Source organism: Lynx canadensis, chromosome B4 (genome assembly GCF_007474595.2).
Source record: "Lynx canadensis isolate LIC74 chromosome B4, mLynCan4.pri.v2, whole genome shotgun sequence".
Classification (NCBI taxonomy): domain Eukaryota; kingdom Metazoa; phylum Chordata; class Mammalia; order Carnivora; family Felidae; genus Lynx; species Lynx canadensis.
In genome coordinates this window covers 103,888,663-103,902,311 of record NC_044309.1, presented here as the reverse complement: position 1 = coordinate 103,902,311, position 13,649 = coordinate 103,888,663, and the positions used below count along the sequence as shown (strand labels likewise).

Genomic DNA, 13,649 nt, shown 5'->3' with positions numbered 1-13,649 from the left:
CCCTAATGGAAAACCACTATAAAATGTTTCAGTTGCATGTGGGGCAGAGGGGTGGGGATTATCTTCACAGCACTCCAGCTTTCTCCACGAGGAGGTCACAGGTACAGTGGTTTGTGTTACTGCGACATCCAATAGGTGATCTAAGTTGCTTTTCCTTCAGCAAGGGCTTTATTTGTCAGAAGGGCGTTATGCTTGACCTCCAAATTTGGCTGACGATTTACTGATGAGATTCATTACTTTTGTGCTGCTCTGATATTTTGACCTATTTGCTGAGTTCTGGGCCATATCCTGGAAGGCCACCATAACTTTTGGATCCTGCATGGCTGCGAGAACCTCTGGGTCACTAAGAATTTCATTGAGCCCAGGCATTCCTGCCATTCCAAGCATTCCCCCTGCCATTCCAGGCATGCCTCCAAGAAAATTACCACACATTCCCCCAGGAAAGCCACCTGGAAAAGAGCCATACTGAGCTCCTGATTGTCCTCTGGCTTCTTCCTCCCTCTGAGCTCTCTCGTGCTCTTCCCAAACCTTCTTAGCCCTTTCCATTCTTTCTTTGATGTTTCGCTCTTCACATTTTTGCTCATACTTTCTCCAATGTTTAGCAATTTTCTGGGCCCTCAGTTGAACTTCTTTCAACATTGCACTAGCATCTTCATCATAATCCAATTTACAAGCAAGACCAAGATCATGTGCTGCTTCTTCCCAATGGCCCAGAAGTCTGTGTCCTTTTCCTTTACACTTGTAAGGCTGAGCTGAGTCAGGATTTATTTCAATAGGTCTGTCACAGTCTCAAATGGCAGTATTTGGCTTCTATAATTTGATGAAGACCCCGGCTCTCGTGGCATACAGAATGGCCAAGCGAGGATTCAGCTTAATGGCATGTGTGAACAAGTCAGTGGTTTTCCGTAGTTCACCATCATTTAGGGCATCAGTGGCAGCCACTTTTTTATCATTTGCCTGATCCATCATTTCCTGGGTTATCTCCACATTTTCATCTCCCATTTCTTGAGGGGCATCAGTATCTGGTTCAATCATACCTTCATTGTTAATTTCTAGATCACTCTCCTCACTTGATGGTCTGTCTTCGTATTTTTCTTTCCTCCACCTTCTTACTATCTGTTTTTTCTTCCTTGATATTTATTGTCTTCTGATTTAGTTTTATGAGTAGAAGGTGGTATTTTTACCCCCCCATGCTCTCCGCCCACTCCCGCAGGAAGCACATTTTTCTCAGTGTGCAGCACACTCAGATAGTGCTTACTCATTTTTATGAAGGCCTGACGCTCACTCACTTTGTGGGGGTCGATGGTCCAGGCAGTGGCAAGGCTAAGATTTCAGCCTGATTCCAGGCGAGGGTACTAGATCAGCGTGACTGTGTGGAAGGGTCATAGTTTCTTTTTTTTATCATTGACTTAACTAACCTCAGTGAAGAACCCAGCTGTGTCAAGGGGATTTATATTCTTTTGAACATTGAGAAACTATTCTTAACTTGTTTTTTTTTTCAACAAATGAACAGTATTTTACTATTTTGAACAATGTTTTTGTTTTTCTGGCTCTAGCTAAATCTGTTGGCTTCCTAATATGATTCAAATCTATCCAGTTCTCTACTATCATCACCCTATTGGGCATTATAATAAGTTTTCATCTAGATGACAATAATAGTTTCTGCCTGGTTTCTTCATGATATACAGGTTCCCCAACTGACTTTTTAAAACCCAGTTTGCTTATGTAAGGTCACCCTTTTTCAACCCCTTCAGTTGCTTTTAAGGTAAAGAACAAAATACTTCATATGGTCTACAATGTCCCATCTGCCTCAACTTTCTCACCTACCTTATTCTATATCCCATTAAACATGACTTCCAGTTCTTTGAATGTTCCATGGTCTCTCCTTTGTCGTTGCTGTTCCTTTCTTCTGGAACATTATCCTCATTCCACACCCTTGTGCCCTAACATTTCACCCTCTTTACCCTTACTCACCATGAACATCTCCACCATTCCTTCTTCTGACCTTCAGTTTGTTTTACTGTCCTTCAGTTCCTTACCTTTATTAGATTGTAAATTATATAAAAACAAGAAATGGATCTTGCTTTGCTCACTGTTTTATGTCCAGATCTTGGCACTTTTCTTGATAAATAGAAAGTGCTTCATAATGATAGATTAGCATAAATAGAAAAAATAATATAGGGGTGCTTGGGTGGCTCAGTCAGCTAAGTGTCTGACTCTTGATCTTGGCTCAGGGCATGATCTCATGGTTCATGAGTTTGAACCCTGTATCAGGCTCTGCTTGGATTCTCTCTGTCTCCTTCTCTCTCTCTCTGCCCCTCCCCTGCTCATGTGCTCTCTCTCTCTCTCTCTCTCTCTCTGCCCCTCTCTTGCTCATGTGCTTGTCTCTCTCTCTTTCTCTCTCAAAATATATAAATAAACTTAAAAAAAGAAAAAGAAGGAATATAGAATGTAAATTCAAACTAAATAACACTTTTTGATGCTTTGCAGTTAATGGTTGAACTCACTGCATAGATTTGAAATCAAGTATATATCTCTGTGATATTTGTTTTCTCTGAAAATAAATACACACACCCTCAATAACAACCTGTGTCCCTCCAGGAACTCAGCTTTGTTACATTAAGATAGTAAAGCCCAGTTATAATCTTGACCTAGGCTAATTAAGTTTGATAAATAGTATGTTCAAATTACTGTCCTTTTAAATATTTCTTTGCTGACCCTAGTAATGTATTTAATATAGTTGCTAATTTGTAAGAAATTAAGAAGTACATATAATTTAAGTGTATAGCAACATTCAAAAGACACAGGAATCTTGGAAATCACGGAAACATTGTGGAGTAGGAGGACCTTGCCTCATCCCATAAACAACTAGATAACACTCATGTCAGTGCAAATAACCCAGAGGATGATTAGAAGACTGGAAGAAAAAACTCCATAACTAAAGGTAGAAAAGATATCTGTAAAAATTAGTCAAGGGATTCACAAAATAAAAGGATGTAAAATATGACACTATAGACTAAAATGTGGTGTGGAGAGGATTAAAGCATGGGTTCAAATGTAAGCGACCATCAACTTAATATTGACTACTAATGGTAATCACAAGTCCAAAACCAGTAATGGATATGCAAAGAATAAAGAGGAAGGAATCCAAGTATATCACTAAAGAAAACCAACAAAACATGAAAGAAAGAGAAGGATGAGAGAAAAACTACAAAAACAACTACAAAACAAGTAACAAAATGGCAATAAATACATATCTATCAATAATTACTTCGGATATAAATAGACTAAACACTCCAATAAAAAGACATGGAGTGACAGATTGGATAAAAATCAAGACCCATCTATATGCTGTCTACACAAGATACATTTCAGACCTAAAGACACCTACAGATTGAAAGTGAGGGGATGGAAGAATATTTATCATGCAAATGAATGTCAAAAGAAACCATTGTAGCAATGCTTATATCAGGAAAATAGACTTCAAAACAAAGACTGTAACAAGAGACAAAGAAAGACACCAAATGAGAAATAAAGGGGACAATCCAACAAGAAGACATAACAATTGTAAATATGCATCCAATATGGGAGCATTCAAATCCATAAAAGGTTTAATAACAAATGTAAGGGAACTAATCAGTAGCAATACAATAATGGTAGAGGACTTTAACTTACATCAAAAGACAGATCATCCAAACAGAAAATCAATAAGGAAACAGTGGCTTTGAATAACACATGAGACCAGATGGATTTAAAGATATATTCAGAACATTTCATCCAAAACAGCAGAATACACAGTCTTTTCAGGTGCACATAGAACATTCTCCAGAATAGATCCCGTATTAGGCCACAAAACAAGTCTTAGCAAATTTGAAAAACCAGTCATACCATGCATCTTTTCTGACCATAACACTATGAAACTAGAAATCAACCACAAGAAACATCTAGAAAGAGCACAAATATGTGTAGGCTAAATAACATACTACTAAACAAAGAAAGAGTCAATGGAGAAATCAAAGAAGAAATAAAAAATTACATGGAAACAAATCAAAATGAAAATTCAGTAGTCCAAAATCTTTGGAATACAGCAAAAGCAGTTCTAAGAAAGAAGTTTTTAACAATACAGGCTTAACTTAAGAAGCAAGAAAAATCTCAAATAAGCAATCTAACTTTATACTTCAAGAAGCTAGAGAAAGAGGAGCAAACAAAACCCAAAACTAGCAGAAGGAAGGGAATAATAAAGATTAGAGCAGAAATACATGATATAGAAACTAAAAACAAAAACAAAAACAAACAAAAACAATAGAACAGATCGGTAAAACCAGGAACTTGTTCTTTGGAAAGATCAACAAAATTGGTAAAGCTCTAGCCAGATTCATAAAAACAAAAGAAGACCCAAATAAACAAAATCACAAAAGAAAGAGAAGAAACAACAACCAACAACACAGAAATACAAACAATTGTAAGGGAATTATTTTGAAAAATCATATGCCCATATATTGGACAATCTAGAAGAAATTGATAGATTCCTGGAATCTATGTAACTTACTAAAAATGAAGCAGAAAGAAATAGAAAATTTGAGCAGACCAGTTACCAGCAATGAAATTGAATCAGTAATCAAAACACTCCCAGCAAAAGTCCAGGACCAGGTGGCTTCACAGACAAATTCTACCAAACATTTCAAGAAGAGGTAACACCTGTTTTTCTCAAACTATTCCAAAAAATACAAAAGGAAGGAAAACTTCCAAATCCAGTGTCCCCTTGATACCAAAACCAGATAAAGACATCACACACACACACACACACACACACACGCACGCGCGTATACACACACACACACACACACACACACACACAAAAGAGAGAGAGAACTAGAGGGCAATATCTTTCATAAACAAAGATGCAAAAATCCTCAACAAAATACTAGCAAACTCAATCCAACAATACATTAAAAGAAATCATTCACCACAATCAAGTGGGATTTATTCCCAGGATGCATCCCAGTATGTAAGGGTGGCTCAATATTCACAAATCAATCAATGTGATATATCACATCAATAAGAGATGGGATAAAAACCATATGGTCATTTCAATAGATCCAGAAAAAGCATTTGACAAAGTACAACATTCATTTAAGATAAAAACCCTTAGGGGCGCCTGGGTGGCTCTGTCGGTTAAGCGGCCGACTTCAGCTCAGGTCATGATCTCGCGGTCCGTGAGTTCGAGCCCCGCGTCGGGCTCTGTGCTAACAGCTCAGAGCCTGGAGCCTGTTTCAGATTCTGTGTCTCCCTCTCTCTGACCCTCCCTGTTCATGCTGTGTTTCTCCCTGTCTCAAAAATAAATAAAACGTTAAAAAAAAATTAAAAAAAAAACCCTTAACAAAGTATTTCTAAAGGGAACATACCTCAACATATTAAACAGTGTATATGAAAAACCCACAACAATCATCACACTCAATGGGGGAAAAACTGAGAACTTTCCCCGTCAGGAACAAGACATGGATGTCCACTGTCACCACTTTTATTCCACATAGTACTGGAAGTCCTAGCCACAGCAGTTAGACAACAAAAAGAAGGAAAAGACATCCAAATTGGTAAGGAAGAACTAAAACCTTCACTAATTGCAGATGACATAATACTATATATATAAAACCCTAAAGACTCTACCAAAAAACTACTGGAACTGATAAATGAATTCACTAAAGTGGTGGTGGGATTCAAAATCAATGTGCAGAAATCTCTTGCATTTCTTTACACTAATAATGAAGCGGCAGAAAGAAAAACTAAGAAAACAATCCCATGTTCAATTGCACTAAAAATAATAAAATATCTGGGAATAAACTTAACCAGTGAGGTGAAAGATGCTACTCTGAAAACTATAAAACAATGGTGAAGAAATTGAAGACAACAGTAAGAAATGGAAAGACAAAAAAATAACAAAATTTAAAAAAAGGAAATGGAAATACATTCCATGCTCATGGATTGGAAGAACAAATATTGTTAAAATGTCTATACTATGCAAAGCAGTCTACAAATTCAATGCAATCCCCCTCAAAACAGCAACGGAATTTTTCACAAAACTAGAACAAACAATCTTAAAGTTGTTTTTTTTTAATTTTTTTAATGTTTTATTTATTTTTGAGACAGAGAGAGACAGAGCATGAATGGGGGAGGGTCAGAGAGAGAGGGAGACACAGAATCCGAAGCAGGCTCCAGGCTCCAAGCTGTCAGCACAGAGCCCGACGCGGGGCTTGAACTCACGGACCATGAAATCATGACCTGAGCCGAAGTCGGATGCTTAACCGACTGAGCCACCCAGGCGCCCCAACAATCTTAAAGTTTGTATGGAACCACAATAGACCCCAAATAGCCAAAGAAATCTTGAAAAAGAAAAAACTGGAGGGATCACAGTTCCAGACTTCAAGCTATATTATAAAGCAGGTAGTTATCAAAACAGTATGGTACTGTCAAAAAATAGACACATAGGTCAATGGAACAGAAAAGAAAACCCAGAAATAAACTCACAAGCATATGGTCAATTAATCTTAGAAAAAGGAGGAAAGAATATACAATGGGGAAAAAAACAACAAAATGGTGCTGGGAAAACTGGAGAACTACATGCAAAAAAAAAAAAAAAGAAAGAAACTGGACCACTTCTTTATATTGTACACAAAAATAAATTCAAAATGGATTAAAGATCTAAAGTAAGACCTGAAACCCTAAAAATCCTGTAAGACAACATAGGCAGTAATTTCTGACATTGGTCATGTCAGCGTTTTTCTAGATATATCTCGTGAAGCAAGGGAAGCAATAGCAAAAATGAACTACTGGATCTACAGTAAAATAAAAGGCTTCTGCACGGTGAAGGAAGCAATCAACAAAACTGAAAGACAACCTATTGAATGAGAGAATATATTTGTAAATGACATATCCAATAAAGGGTTAGTATCCAAAATATATAAAGAACTTTTATAAGCTCAACATGCAAAACACAAATAATCCAATTGAAAAATGGGCGGAAGACGTGAACAGACAGGTGTCCAAAGGTGACATGCAGGATGGCGAGCAGACACATGGAATGATGCTCAACATCACTAATCATCAGGGAAATACACATCAAAACCACAGAGAGATACCACTTCACACTTGTCAGAATGCCTAAAATCAAATATACAAGAAATAGCAAAAGTTGGTGAGGATGTGGAGAAAAAGGAACCCTTGGGCACTGTTGATGGGAATGCAAACTAGTGCAGTTTGGAAAATAGTTCCTCAAAAAGTTATAAATAGAACTACCCTATGGTCCAGTAATTGCATTACTAAGTATTTACCCAAAAATATAAAAATACTAATTCAAAGGGATAAATGCACCCCTGTGTTTATTGCAGTATTATTTACAGTAGCCAAAGTGTGGAAGCACTCCAAGAGTCCACAGATATATGAATGGATAAAGAACAAGTGGTATAGGGGTCCCTGGATGGCTCAGTCGATTAAGCAGCCAGTACTTGATTTTGGCTCAGATCCTGATGTCATGGTTGTGAGATCGAGCCCTGCATTGGGCTCTGCAGTGAGTGTGGAGCCTGCTTAGGATTCTCCTTCTCCCTCTCTCTCTGCCCCTCCCCTACTCACTGTCTCTCCCTCTCTCTCTCAAAATAGATAAATAAACTTTGATTTTTTTTTTATTTTAAAAAAAGAACAAATGGCATACACACATGCATACACACTGGAGAATTATTCAGCCATAAAAAATAGACTGAAATCTTGCTATTTGCAATAACATGGATAGAGCTAAACAGTATAATGCTAAATGAAATGTCAGTCAGAGAAAGACAAATTCTGTATGATTTCATTCATATGTAGAATTTAAGAAACATGACCAGAGGAAAAAGAGAGAGACACAAATCAAGAGACAGACTCTTAATTGTAGAGAACAAACTAATGATTACCAGAGGGGGAGGGTGTAAGGGAGGGGTGAAGTAGGTGATAAGGATTAAAGAATAAATACACTTAGAGTGCACTGAGTAACGCATAGAGTTGTTGAACTACTATACTGTGCACTTGAAACTAAAATAACACTACATGTTAACTATATTGGAATTAAAATTAAAAACAATATAAAAAAGAGAAATAGTGTCAACCGTTAGCAAATTTTTGCTACTTAAGTGCTGTGATACAAATATTTTGTTTGATGATTGTGTAAATGTAAAAGTTATGTTTCTATTTTTCTTTAAAACATTTGAATTTTGGATGAATAAATAGTGCATGTATTCATTTTGAATGTTTCAAAATGAATAAACCCCGTTTATTTTTAAAAAATAAAAAAAGAGAAATAGGCATCTTCATAAAAACAGTTGCTCATACCAGCTAGAATCTATTTCTGGATAAGATTTTTCTTCTTTCACAAACTAATTTAAGCATTAAAAAATGCCTCTTTTCTGGTTTCCTCACTGTTCACTAATCTCTCTTAAAGGAAGAGATCAAGTTACTTCATTTGCCAGTGCCCTGTTTGTTAGTTAATCTGTGCATCAGTAGTTAGCTACTGGGCACTTGGGTGGCTCAGGTGGTTAAGCATCTAAGTCTTGATATCGGCTCAGGCTGTGATCTCCTGAGACTGGCCCCTGCCATCAGGCTCTGCACTGAGCGTAGAATCCACTTGGGATTCTCTCTCTTCTCTCTCTCTCTCTCTCTCTCTCTCTCTCTCTCTCCCCCCTCCCCCACTGACACATGCATGCTCTCTTTCCTGCTCTCAAAGCAAATAAACATTAATATATATTATATTATACTATATTATATTATATTATATTATATTATATTAAATACATATTATATATATAATATTATATATTAATATATATATAGTAGCTAATTAGCTACTATTTTGACTCCCTTGCTTTTGTGGTCTTACTTATTGTTTCATCCTTTTGTATATGGTACGCCCTCGCCAACACACTGGGACATTTCAAAGGGTGTCTGTTTTGTTAGTTCTTTTACTTTCTGTAACTACATCCAGATTCTAAAGATAAATGGATTGTCATTTATTTTTCCAAATGAACTGAATATCTAAGGTAACATTCGATTTCCTATTTAATTAAACTTCAGTCTACTTCTTACTCAGCTTTTTCCTCTAGGTGTGACTCTTCCTTTACAATTAATACAATGCCTAGAGTTAATAACTACAGTTAATTTTAGAAAAAAACTTTTTTAGAAGAGTTATTCCCACCATTTTTAAAAACTTTTTTAAATGTTTGTTTATTTTTGAGAGAAAGACAGAACTTGAGTGGGGGAGGGGCAGAGAGAGGGGGAGACCAACAATCCTAAGCAGGCCCCAGGCTGCAAACTGTCAGCACAGCTTGGACATGGGGCTTGAACACACGAATTACTAGATCATGACCTGAGCTGAAGTAGGGCGCTTAACAGACTGAGTCACCCAGGTGCCCCTCCCATCAATCATTTTAAAGTACAATTTTTTTTTTTTTTTAAGAGGAGACAGTGTTTCCTTTGGGATGTGTTTAAAGAATTAATAATATTGTGCTATGTTACTTGATTAAGCTTTCCTCTGGGTGAACTTAAAGTGCATCCATGAAAATAAACTTCAAAGTAACAGAATTCATATTCTTTGTGGAACTGAAAAATTATAATTAAGAGTAAATATGCCTCCTTGTTGGGATGAACACTGGGTGTTGTATGTAAGCCAATTTGACAATAAATTATATTCATTAAAAAAAGAGTAAGTCTGCTCAATATTTTTTTTTTACTTAAATGTTTGGAGTGGATTAAGGTTCACACAAAGTTGAGGGGAAGAAGGTACAGAGATCGCCCATATATGCCCTGGCCTCACACATGCACAGCCTCCCCAATTATCAACATCCTTCACCACAGTAGTATATTACAATTGATGAACCTATATGACACATAATAATCACCCAGATTCCATTGTTTACAGTACAGGTTACTCTTAGTGGTGTACATTCTGTGGGTTTGCAAAATGTATGACAAGTATCCATCATTATGGTTTCATACAGAACATTTTCACTGCCATAAAAATTCTCTGTGCTCTGCCTATTCATCTCTTCCCCCTCCCAACCTCTGTCAACCGTCGATCTTGTTAATGTCCTCATAGTTTTTGCCTTTCCTAGAGTGTCATGTAATTGGAGTCATATAATATGTAGTCTGTTTAGATTGGGCTTCTTTTGCTTAGTCGTGTGCATTTAATGTCCTTCCATATCTTTTCATGGCTTGATAGCTCACTTCTTTTTTAGCTCTGAATAATATTCGATTGTCTGGATGTACCTCAATTTATCCATTCACCATTGAAGAAGATCTTGGTTGCTTTCAAGTTTTGGCAGTCATGAATAAAGCTGCTATAAACATCAGTGTGCTGGTTTTGGGTGGACATAGTTTTTAACTCATTTAGCTAAATACCAAAGAACACAATTACTGGATAATATGGTAAGAGTATGTTTAGTTCTATAAGAAACCACCAAACAGTTTTCCAAAATAAATATATAAAAATAAAACTTTATGGTGATTATAACCTTACAGTTAAGGATTATATATCATAGGAGATCACAATAAGCCATTTATAGTTAAGAGGAAAATGTCTTAGAAGTTCTAAACCCCATTTTTTAAATCACCTACTGGTACAGTTTCATTATAACAAATAGATACAGCTTAAATAGGGTATTTATGCAACCCCGCTAAAATTCTTTGTTCTTTGCATCTCTGTAATAGTTCATTTATACATATTCTTGAAGTTTCTCTTTATTTAAAAAAAAAGGAGTATCAGTGCTTTGTCTTCTGAAAAGCATTTATATCAACAGTTAAAACATTTTTTCACTATGTATGTAAGTATGATGTATGTATCTATCTAGAGATAGATCATCTCCACATTATTAAATTGCCTGGTGCTTATTTTTTTTAATGTTTATTTATTTTTGAGAGGTGGGGGAAGGGGCAGATAAGAGAGGGAGAGAGAGGATGCAAAGTGGGCTTTGGGCTGACAGCAGCGAGCCTGATGTGGAGCACGGATGTGGGGCTCGAATTCATGAACCATAAGATCATGACCTGAACCAGAGTTGGATGCTCAACCAGCTGAGCCACCCAGGCATCCCACGTGGTGCTTATTTAAAGTTGACATGGCTAAGTAGGTATTGGTTTAAAAAAAAGTCTAAGGGTTTTATTTGACCAAATGATAATTATGAATGACCATTTATTGAAGATTCTATCAAGTATATTTTTTAATCAGTTGGGAGGTAAGATTCAACATCTTTGTTAGGATCTGAGTTTCTAAAAGTCTCATTTATTGGCACCTCGGTTCAAAAATAAGATTAGGAAAAAAAAACAAACAAAAATAAGATTAGGATTAGTGGCAAAATTATCTAGGCAGGCAAGGTTTTAAAAGTTTTAGCAGGTGATAGTATAGATAGAAAGAGGGTCAAAGTGGGGAGGAGCTGTATATCATTTGAAAAGAAAGATGTTCTAAATTTCAGCCAGAAAGTGTCTGAAATTTATTGAAAGTTATATTGCCTTTGAGTAATGAAAACATTAGATTTGATATAAAATGCTCACAGATTTATTTATTTGTTTATGTATTTATTTGCTTTTTATTATGTGAATTCTCATTACCACTATAGCAGCATATAATGGATCCAAATTCAACTGTGTCTTTTAGGCTAATTCAGGAAGAAAAAGAATCTACAGAGTTACGTGCTGAAGAAATTGAGAATAGGGTGGCTAGTGTGAGCCTGGAAGGCCTGAATTTAGCAAGGGTCCACCCAGGTACCTCTATCACTGCCTCGGTTACAGCTTCTTCGCTGGCCAGTTCATCTCCCCCCAGTGGACACTCAACGCCAAAGCTTACCCCGCGAAGCCCTGCCAGGGAAATGGATCGGATGGGAGTCATGACACTGGTATGATGATGTGCACAGAGAACATTTGACCCCATTAAGACTCATGTGCATTAACTGGTTCATATTGGGTGTTTGTTCTAAGGACTTTCTGTGTGTTTTATTGTTTTTCTTTTTTTCGCAACAACCATATGTGGTAGATGCAACTACTAATCCCATTATGAGTGGAGGAAATGAAGCCTACAAAGATGTAATTTTTCAAGTCACGTAATAAGGAAATAGAAGAGCAGCGATCTAAATGTCACATCAGAAATCTGAGTGACGGAAACCATTAAGTAAATTTTTCCTTATGATATCTTGGTGAAGTAGTTGGGAGTGAGTATTTTACTTTTAACACAATAAATAACAGAAAATACTGGTTCTAATTGCTCCAATATAAGAACCTAAAATGTTAAATTTTTATAATATAAATAATATAACTTTAATAAAAAGAACCACCAAAACCAATAGCAACAATATCCCAATTTTGTTTTAGAATTTCATGTCAACATTTTTACACTTCTTTATTCTTTAATCCTTTGTTTCATTTATTTTTATGTTTAGAATTAAAAGTCAGAAACCTAAATTATTAGGAATTAAAAGTTGGAAACCTAAATTATTAGGAGGTGCTCTGAACATAACAGAGAAAATCAAAGTGCCCTTCGCTAAAAATAAGGTAGAAAAACCTCTGGAAAAAAAAAATGATAGGAATGACTACTGAATGCTGTGATGTTTTACTTCCCATCATAACATCTGCACGTCAGAGGACACCATTTTAATAGAAAGCAGAAGTAACAGGCGTTCGAGAGCATGAGTAAATTGCCCACGTTTAACACAGTAAATGGAGCTGTATGTCTTTCAAATTTGCTGACGCAAAAGCATATACTATTCTGCCCATTTATTTTTTTCTGTGATTACCTGGAACTGTGTTTAAATGACAATAATGAAGATTTAAACATTCTAAACTATTTATGGAGGTAAAATTCTGGTTTTGTAATGAATATTAAAACTATACTATTAAAACAAAATTCCAATTAAACATAAATTTGGGGGTAGAAATTAATTAAAAATAAATAGATAAAATAATAGCTTAGAGACTGTAAAACTAGCACAAATATAACAAATGGAGAGTAAATTAATGTTACCACAGAAGAACATGAAGTGTATATAGTGTTTCTGCATATGTTCAGAAAGCCGTGGAGCTACTATAAAAAGTGTCACAATATCTGTATCTGTGTATGTATGTGTGTAAAGTATCTGAACAAAAAATTTTAATTAATTTTCTAAATAGCACCTTTAAATAAATACGTTGCAAAAATGTGTACTGTACCTAATATATATATATCTATGTGTATATATATAATACACATATACATATATATGTATATTTCATGCTCTCACGTCTAGGGAAAACTAACACATATTTTTTTAATTTTTATTTTTATAAAATTTATTATGTATAAATATCTTTTTTCTTTAATTTTACAATTGTGAATTGAAACAAAACTGTATGGTATGGCAGCATTTTTCATATTCAGACTCTTTGCAATTATGGACTTCAATGCAATAAAGTCAACATAAAAGAGAAATGGCAATATTTTTAAAAAAGGAAACATTTACCTTCTTAAGCCATTGAGTCCTCTATTCTGCGCTCATTTCCAGACTTGATATTAAAAATATTCTTAAAATAGACATCATAGACAATGCCTGTTCAGAACAAAGGAGGGTAATCAGAACTGACCCCACCTAGACACAGCACAAACTTTT

The 13,649-nt window shown here is 35.7% G+C and overlaps 1 protein-coding gene and 1 pseudogene across 5 annotated transcripts in view; one reads left to right on the top strand and one right to left on the bottom strand.

Annotated features, from left to right (window-relative positions):
* Positions 1 to 13,649, top strand: part of PPFIA2 (PTPRF interacting protein alpha 2) — a 478,405-nt gene that overhangs the window by 386,586 nt on the left and 78,170 nt on the right. For all 5 annotated transcript variants that reach the window (XM_032594017.1, XM_032594014.1, XM_030323311.1 and 2 more), the window contains one exon: positions 11,669 to 11,906. In XM_032594017.1, the coding sequence (XP_032449908.1) occupies positions 11,669 to 11,906 (238 nt within the window). The remainder of the gene's footprint in view (positions 1 to 11,668; positions 11,907 to 13,649) is intronic.
* Positions 187 to 1,877, bottom strand: LOC115518038 (annotated as a pseudogene).